This window comes from Colossoma macropomum, unplaced genomic scaffold (assembly GCF_904425465.1).
Source record: "Colossoma macropomum unplaced genomic scaffold, Colossoma_macropomum, whole genome shotgun sequence".
NCBI lineage: Eukaryota > Metazoa > Chordata > Actinopteri > Characiformes > Serrasalmidae > Colossoma > Colossoma macropomum.
In genome coordinates this window covers 29,518,331-29,527,784 of record NW_023494792.1, presented here as the reverse complement: position 1 = coordinate 29,527,784, position 9,454 = coordinate 29,518,331, and the positions used below count along the sequence as shown (strand labels likewise).

Sequence of the window (9,454 nt, the reverse complement as noted above, 5' to 3'; positions counted from 1 at the left end):
TTCCAGTTCAAGTCACTATCAAAATAAGAGTCTCAGTCTCTCGTGTTACACACACTCGCGTACGGGGTGCGTCTTTCAAAAAAATCCTACCTTTCGAGAAGAAAGTAGATGCTGACTTCACCACCATGTTCAGTGGCTGATACCTTATATATTGTAAAATTTGTAAACTATATTTTTGTTTATATGTTTGAGAAATGGCTCAGTGTACCCCCTTTATTTGTTATTTTGTGTTTCTTTCTTCTCGAGTATGTTAATAAATAAAATAGTCTCAAGTGGGTCCCTGAACCTTATACAGTGCACTAACGTTACACCGGCCTTGAACTAATGGCTTCTACATCCAAATACTGCTATAAGAAATAACATAAAAACCAGTACTTTGGGTCCCTGCATTTAACAAACACTCACACGTAGTAAAACCTTTAGTGTCCTTTATAAGTTGCATTTGTGGTGATACAGTGTGAGGTTACCGTTGTAGTATCCAGAGTTCCATGTGTTTTCTGACTTTGCAGGTTTGGAATGTTTAAGTTAGGGGACCCCTGGTCCAAAGGCCCAAGGGTCAAGGTCCAATAGGGAATGGGCCCTTCTCTCTTCCTCTCTTAGTTCCAGATGGATGAGACTATTTTAAGTAGGACCATATGTTCTGTTCCCTTTTTCAACAACTACCACCCTATATAAGCAGCTGGTTATATTGTTCTGGAGGGGACACTTCAGAATTGGCACGGATACTTTATAGTGCTTGATACGATACTGTTTTACTTTGTAATAAACATCTTATACAAGCAAGACGGTGTCAGCGGAGACTTCTTCATCATCTTCACATCATAGCTATTTAATAAACAACAAGAATTTGGCATCACGGATTTCGGACGTGTTGTGGCTTGCTGCGTCGCCGACAGCCTTAGCGCACTTACTCCCACACCAAGCCGGCAAATAAGGTGAGCATTTCTCGTATGACTGGGCGCTGGTTCGTTCGTTGGGGCTGTTGTGTGTGTGTGTGTGTGTGTGTGTGTCGCTTGTCTTGGCTGTGTTCCAGCTGAGTCAATGGCTGCAAGTATGAATTAAACATGTTAAAACATATGAGCCTCTTGAGAGGATGTTTTTTTTATTTTATTAAATTAAATTTATGAGCCTTTTCTTTGGGGGACATTTTCAGATCTGTTAAAACCTATGACTTTATGAATTTACATAAAACATATGAGCCTCTTTCAGGTGATAAGATTTATGACCTATGACCTTTCGAGGGGGCTTTTTGAATTGGTTAAATTGTATGAGCCCCCAAGAAGGACGTTCATGATTTTGAAGAGAAGTGGAGAGAGCAGTGAGGATATTTGCATGGGTAAAGAAAAATTTATTTAATAAGTATTTAAGGTGTTATTAGAGTGAAACAAACTGAAATTTCTTTATTGATGATAACTTGGTGTTTAAAGGAGGAAAACATTTGCTGTAGATAAAAATGACTTAAGTGTTGGCAGATAACGTGCGCAAATCATATTGAATTGCTTATTGTGTTGTTAAAAATACCTAGTGGGTTCATTTGATACTTAGTTCTGATCTGTTTCTTCCTTTATCCACCTATGGTGTGGAAGAACCGAGGGTTTAAGAAAACGGATGGTTCTCCAATACAGCACCAGGCTCAGATAATGAAATTGTTGCATGCTATGATGAAGCCTAAAGAAATAGCGATAGCTAAATGCGCAGCACATAAAATGGATGTGTCGAAGGTCACACAAGGGAATAAAGCGGCTGATGAAGCTGCAAAAGCAGTTACAGGAGCAGATAAATTGGGCAACGTATTTCTGCTATAAGAAATAACATAAAAATCAGTACTTTGGGCCCCTTTATTTAACAAACACTCACACGTAGTAAAACCTTTAGTGTCCATTTGTGGTGATACAGTGTGAGGTTACCGTCACAACTAAGGTTAACTCACTCAAACTATATGCATTATATATATGAATACATAACAATGGACAGTAGTAAGTAAATTACTGTTAGTGTCAGTTTAAAGATGTTATTTTTTTTATTACTTACACAGTAAAACGTTCTGTGTCTGTTTCGGGCTTTTATTTTGAATGTGCCCTTTCCGGTGCTGCTGTGGAGAGGATGCTAACGCTGTGGCTCCAGTAGCTGTGGTATATGTGTTCATGTGAATGATGTGCCTGTTTTCACTGGGATGCTCGTTATCTTCATATAGCTACACACACTTTGACCTAACGCTGTAGCTGTTTGTTCGGTAAGAGGAAATGCTTTTCTGTGCTGAATTCTTGTGTGTTTGTATGAACTCGGGCAGTAGCCGAATGCTAGTAGTTGTCAGGTTGTAACAGTAAGACAGAGAAAGTTCGCGTTATTTGAAGCAGGTAAATCTACATTCCGCACATAACGGTGTATATTTAGATTCGGTTAGCTGGCAGAAGTCGAATCTTATTAGCTACGCATGCGTTTCTTCCCAGCCTGCATAAATACATCTCAAATTAATAAAATCACTTGAAATCAGAGACTGAAGTTTAGGAATCAAGTTACACGAAACCGAATAACGTTACTTCTGCACAGGTATGTTAACGAGCTGTACTGCTTGCCAAGCATAAACTCTTGTAGTGCTTGGAGATACTGACACAATTCAACATCACAATAGTTTTTAAACATAGGACTGTATCAGATGGTACTTAAGTTTTGCATTACTAAAGTCCCTGACCCCATGCGTCCTGAGTGCTGGTAGGCTACACGTTTAACTTCTTTTCTCTTAAGTCTTTTCCTAAAATAAAAAGTACTTACATAACCTCACACTTCAAAAAGATGGCTCGTCAATGGTTCTTTAGTAAAGGCAAAAGTTCTAGTTAGAGAGTTCCACATAGAACCATTTCATGCTTAAATGTTTTTTTGTTTTTTTTTTTGCATTGTGAACCATATACAACACATTTGCCTTTATTAAAGAACGCTTGAAGAACCATCTTTTTAAACTGTGTAGCATCTAAATAGTCTTAGGAACCCAACAAATGACATACGCTGCAATTAACAGGTCCTGGACATCATGAGTAAAATCCACAAAATAGGATTAAACATGAAAATAAACTGCTTAGCAAGTGGTTGCCATATATGGGCATTAACATAGATGTAATGCTCATTATCTAATATATCACTAAAACTGAAAAGCACTATCAAGGAATGGCAATATCAGTGTACTAGTGTAGACAATATATTGCACAGAATTATGTTTAAGTAATTACATTTCAAAATTAATATATTTTTCTGAAGTTCATGTCCTTGGTCATATTAAACATTATTAATCACATCATCTTGTTTAAAAGACAAAATTCTCGTTTTTCTATAATATTCCATCAAAATGTAACAACACGTCTGATTTTTGATTACTTCACTGTGCACTATCAGGCGGGAAAAGCTAATGTAGCTATATCATATCCTGCTCCCACCACTCCCACCCTTATGCTGTGTTTTGCTCAGAAATAAGTCACTGTGTGAAAGGAAAGTGTTATGATTTCTGATTCACATTCACTTTTGTTGACTTTTTGTACCTTGTAACTCGGCAGTAGTCAAATGTCTAATCCGCTGTTGATCCAGTTCGAAAAGTTCTTACTTCTCTCTTCATCTTTTCCAGGTGCAACATGAGTGGCGGCTTAGCACCAAGCAAAAGCACCGTTTATGTTTGCAATCTTCCCTTTTCTTTGACCAATAATGACTTGCATAAGGTAGGTTATTGCACATTATGTTTGACTACCCTGCTGTTGTGACTGTTGGAGCATTTGAACTTCACAGATTTTGCAGTTTGGGATTCAGTGGTCTTTATTATCAATACTACCTGTTTTTATATATGTTGATGTATGACTGCTGTGATAAAAACATTCACTCAGTTCAAACAGTTTGGTTGGATCTGTTGGGCTGTTCTCTGTTGCTCTCTTGAGTAGCCTTCATAACCCAGCAGTCATTCAAGCAAGATAAAGGGCTTTCTGAATTACAGAGAGTTTTTTGTATCCGTGTTAAAATCTTGCTCTAATGTTGCAATTCATTCAGCTCTTTCGCTCACTATGATTTTCACAAGAAAAAGAATGTGAGTTTCTTGTCAGTACTCATCAAGTGAAGAGAGTGGATTATGCACAAATACAAGTGGGGATAAAAGTAAACATGCAACCTTGACTTTGGCTATATAATAAAATTTTTCACTCATTAATGTAACAAAGTAACAAAACAAAATGTAATTCGATACGATACAGTGTACAATATATTTTTTGGTACAGCAAAAATAAGGGCTGCCTGAGTGTGTGCCTTGTCTTCATAATGTAAATGTTAATATGTTAATCAGTGCACCACAGGTGTAACAATGCATATATTTCCAAGTTCAAAACAATTTTCTATTTGGTTTTTAATATTTTGTGTGTTAAATGTGTCCTGACTGTACAGACTTCTGTTTCTGAAAACATTGTTTTGGCTTTGATAAATAAAAGTTCTCAAACAGAAATGTTTCAGTGCCTACCATCAGCTTTTTAACAAATTAAGCCACAAAAATCACAACCACATGAATTTAGAATTGATTTATAAAAAGTAAATTGAGCACAAGTGCATGCATGACATATCGCTGTTGTCTGAAGAAAAACTTGTATCTCCAAAATGATAACTTTACAGGAGAAGGAAAAACCTACTTTACTTTTAATGTAAGTCAGTGGAACAGGAATTTTTTCAAAGTCATTTTGGATCTTTTGTTTTAGTCCATTCATCATGAAGTTTACACACAATGTAAAGACGAACAGGCATTTTCAAATTACTCAAAAACTGAAAAACGTCAAAAATGGAGATACGAGGTTTTCTTCCGACAGTGATATGCTCCTCCCCTTCCCGCCAACTTAACTCTGATAGGATGGATAGTTTGACAGTGGTTTCCACAAAAGAAAGTAAATGATGGACAGAGGGGCATAGTAGTGATACAGTTTTAAATTCTGAGACACTTTTTCAAATTAGATTTTTCGATATGTATTGTTACACCCGTAGAAGAGACTGGCTAAAAGCACAGCAGCATGGAGTTTGAAATTTTAATGTTTTGCATTGTTTTACCTGAAATCTTTTGAACTGTTCTTATTTCTCCGTCAAGGTGTGCACTAAATATGGAAAAGTTGTTAAGTAAGTCCACCATCTCAGATTATACTCTGCTCTAAATATTAAATGATAAAACAAGTAGTTATGTGTCATCACATGCAATTTCTTTGTGATGTTTCAAGGGTGACCGTTGTGAAGGATAAACAGACACGGATGAGCAAAGGCGTTGCGTTCGTGCTGTTTCTGGACAGAGAGTCTGCCCATAATTGTGCTCGATCACTAAACAACAAACAAGTATGTTCATAATCAATAAATCATTGCTTATCCATTTACTAATATCAATTTGCAAGTTGTTTTTGCTATAATGTACTATACTGTCTGTTTATTTTGCAGTTGTTCGGTAGGACAGTGAAGGCCAGCATTGCCATCGATAATGGAAGAGCTGCTGAGTTTATTCGGAGGAGAAACTACTCGGACAAGTCCAGGTGTTATGAGTGTGGTGTAAGTTATCAGGAGTTCTCTAGTAAATCAGAGTTCTGTCATATATAGAACTTATGCAGCCTTTTTATCATCTTTCCTGCCTATTTTAGATTTCAATATTCAAAATAAACTTGTTGACTGTGATCATTACAGTTCTTCAGTGTTTCATACACATCTACAATACAAAACAATTCAAAACAATAGTTATGGACTCACTCACTCATCATATAAGCCGCCCGTCCTCCTGGGTCACGGGTGCTGAAGCCTATCCTATATTAGGGTATAGATTGGAGTATAGAGTGTTTGTTTTTTAACCTAAAGCTCATTCTCATGTTTTTTTTTTTTACTTCACCAGATGTTTCCCTTGTGAACAAAGCCAAAGTTCACCACAAAATACTACTTTTGTACTGCTCATGGATTATATGTACAGTCGTATGCAAAAGTTTGGGCGCTCCTGCTTAAATTACGTTTAGTTGATTTTCTAAATGAAAATAAGTTAACATGTTCCCTACAGACAAGACACTTGTGCACATTTTAAGGCACGATTACTGTTTTATTTGCTGAATTTGATAAATTGATGGGGAAAAAAACAAAACATACAATGTGGTTTTTACAACAGTAATGGGACATTTTATATTCTATGTTTTATTTTTAACCAAAACTCAACAAATAAACAGTCATTAAAACAGATACTTGAAAAGGATGTGTTAACTTAGAAAATCTTAGGAAAAAAGTGTTTCACTGAGAAAATGAACAAAACATGTCACATGACCAGGGGTGCCAAAATGTTTGTATATGACTGTATGTTATTTCTATGTAAGATAAAGCACTTCTGGGCCTGGCTTCATAACGTTTCTCAGAATAGGAGTGCTGATCTAGAATCTGTTCCTGTCTGTAAGGTCATTGTAAATATGAGGGGGGGAAAGGCATTTCATCTTAGAGTAACACTCCTACTCTGAGAAGCTGTCCTAAACTAGAAAAAGAAAGGAGAGGTTTTACTTCATCAGGCAAAATGCATTTAGAACATCTTTTCATTCACTTTATCCGAAGTGTAGAATAAAGGGCATGCCTGCATCCTTTACTCTGACTATCTTTTTTTAATGCTTACAATTATTAAGAGTAAACATGTTAAATCAGATGGGTCCTGCTGTGTGCTGGTTCTGGCTGTACAGAGGCATGAGCCTAACAGATAAATTACGATTGAAAATGAGATATAATCACCTGTTAATGCTGTTACTCATCACAGGAGGATGGTCACTTAAGCTACTCATGCCCAAAGAATTTGCTTGGAGAAAGAGAACCTCCCCCAAAAAAGGAAAAGAAGAAGAAGAAAAAGATAAAGCACACTGAAGAAGTGTAAGTAGCCTTCAATACATTAGTAATTATTTGCATATTTCTTCTCTTTGTTTACATAAAATGTATTTTGTACATACATGTTTTTTTTTATTTTCCCCATCAGTGAGCCAGAAGAAAGTGAAGATAAGGGAGAAGACCCTGCACTTGACAGTTTAAGTCAGGCAATTGCTTTCCAGGTCAGTGAACAAGAAGTGTCAGAGTGCTCCTCTAATATTTTTGTAGTTACACAGTTTCCACAGGGTTTGGCTTGTGCTGCTATAAATTATCATTGATTTTTAAGGCCGATTCTGCTTTCTTTGCAGCCAAATTGGCTGCTGGCCGATTTTTGACAGATTTTTAATAGATTTTTGATAGAAGCTCACACTGCGTGGGCTAAATGAACACATGAAACACACTGGCACATTTCCAGTACATTTTATTAGCCAGACTTACAATTTGAACAACCTTATTTGCTCTTTAAAGCAGCACTATAAAAATTTCTTTTCTAAAAAGCAAAAGAAGTAGCATTACTGAGTCAGGAGAAAAAAAGCACACTAAAATATGGTGTACGTGCACTGCTGCAAGTCGCCTAGTAAAGCCTAAAATAATAATTTAAAAGTCAAAGACGTCATAGGGCCAGATTTGGCATGAGTTTGTCTGACCATGTCTTTGCGTATTAACATCATTCACACCAGGTCCATCTCAATGTTTAGATCTCAAATGTAAATCAGCATTATACAAACGATATAATGACAGTAGTAGATACTTCACTTACGATCTTAGAAAACAATATTAGCAATATTGAAAATAATAAAAAATAATAATTAATAATAAACAAATTACATTCATCCACTTGTGGAGGTCCAACCCAAAACTGATATGTGCAATTTCCACCAAAGAGGTCCCCAAATCATACATAGAGTAGCTTTAATGGGCCAAACTGGCATTTAATTTTTTGCAATATTTGATCGGCTGCCTATTTAAATAACATGAATGACAGTAAAGTGGTACATGAGTCGTGCATAATTATACTGTGATATTTTGGTAACAGTTTAGCAGCAGCATTCAAATACAGCCTTGAGTGCACTTACCTGCCTCATGTTATTTATCTCATGCAATTGCAACACAGATTAGCCAAAATAAAAACAATAAATTGGCTGATTACCGATTTTGTACAAAGATTTGCCGATTCCTGTTGTGCATCTCTAATTGATATAATTATTATTGTTTCTTTAGAGTGTATGTAGAATGTCATCTTGTAATCTGAACTTAACGTCAATGTGAATCGGATATCATAACACATTTTCCTTCCGTGCTGTTTTTCCAAGTGTTTCAGGGAGGGTCTCTGACCTCTGATATGTGGGGGTTGGAGTGGAAGTTGAAACACAAGATAGTGGTTAATATGACTATTCCCCACTCGTTGGTGCATGGGGACGTAGCCAAAAACCAGAAACTATTTTACATTTACATGGAGGATTATGGGAAAACAAGAATTTTGCCATTGAATGATATACAATGAATCATGCTTAATCTGACCAGAGACATGAAATATTCAGGTAAAAAAGGTCAATTTTAACTGCCAGTTGATTTTACACAAACTAAAAAGCCAAAACTAAAGATTTTCACTGGTAAATCACTGAGCATTGCAGTTTAGTTGAAGACTAGGCTTATCCATGACAAAGAAATATTTATTTATTAATTTTTTGGGGGTAGGGTGCTGTTGCTTTTAAGCATGTTCACAAGCAGATCTTCATTCATTTCTTTTTTTTAACAGCAAGCTCGAATCGAGGAGGAAGAGAGACAAAGGAAACAGGCCACTGCAGACTCGAGCCAGGCTTCCACGTCAGAGGACTCTCATAAACCCAGGATCAAAAAGAGCACCTACTTCAGCGATGAGGAGGAGCTCAGTGACTGACGAGTATTTTGATGTTCTTGAGATGCAGTGAGGTTATACATCAGACAAAACTTATAAGGAGCTTCCTCAAAGGCTTATCAAGGTGATGGAGGTGAAATATCATTACGTTATTTTGTCACTTGGTGCAGTTCAAAGCTGTAGTTCAGAACACCTCAGCTTGGTTCCAGTGGTTGCAGGTAATATGATATTTTCTCACTTCTAACTTATGTATCACATGTACATTTTTCTTCATTATTATTAATAGTAGTAGTAGGAATAATTAAGGGAAAGTATCTAATTGTGATTTTTCTGGTCATTGTTACAATTGCAATTTATTTAGAGATTATTAAAATAAGCTACAGGCCTGTTTTTTGGAAAGAAAAACAGCATATCCACTTTTTCTGCCTTAAGGCTTGCTAAACATAGAGCACAAGACTGTTAGTTATGAGTGTGTTATGTACACAGCATGTGGATATTTGGTTGCTGACTGATCTAACTCAACGTAGTGCAGTTCACAAACTCTGTGTTATTAGGTTAAATTTACCCACTTAAAATTGAAGACGTTGTTAATAATACAGGCTATAATTTTAGAATTGAAACTGCATGTCAAAATTGCACCCCTTCAATCCCAGTTCCCAAAAAGTTGGTACAAATGCAAATAAAAACAGAAGTAAGTGCTTTGAAAATCCCATTTGTCCTGTC

At 36.3% G+C, this 9,454-nt stretch overlaps 1 protein-coding gene across 1 annotated transcript; it reads left to right on the top strand.

The window, feature by feature from the left end:
- Window positions 1-2,079: 2,079 nt before the first annotated feature.
- zcrb1 (zinc finger CCHC-type and RNA binding motif 1) lies at window positions 2,080-9,454 on the top strand. The gene is made up of 8 exons (XM_036576810.1): window positions 2,080-2,233; window positions 3,614-3,704; window positions 5,099-5,127; window positions 5,226-5,337; window positions 5,437-5,544; window positions 6,770-6,879; window positions 6,983-7,055; window positions 8,633-9,454. The coding sequence occupies exons 2-8, from the start codon at window positions 3,621-3,623 to the stop codon at window positions 8,771-8,773; spliced, it is 657 nt and encodes a 218-aa protein (XP_036432703.1). The 5' UTR covers window positions 2,080-2,233; window positions 3,614-3,620; the 3' UTR covers window positions 8,774-9,454.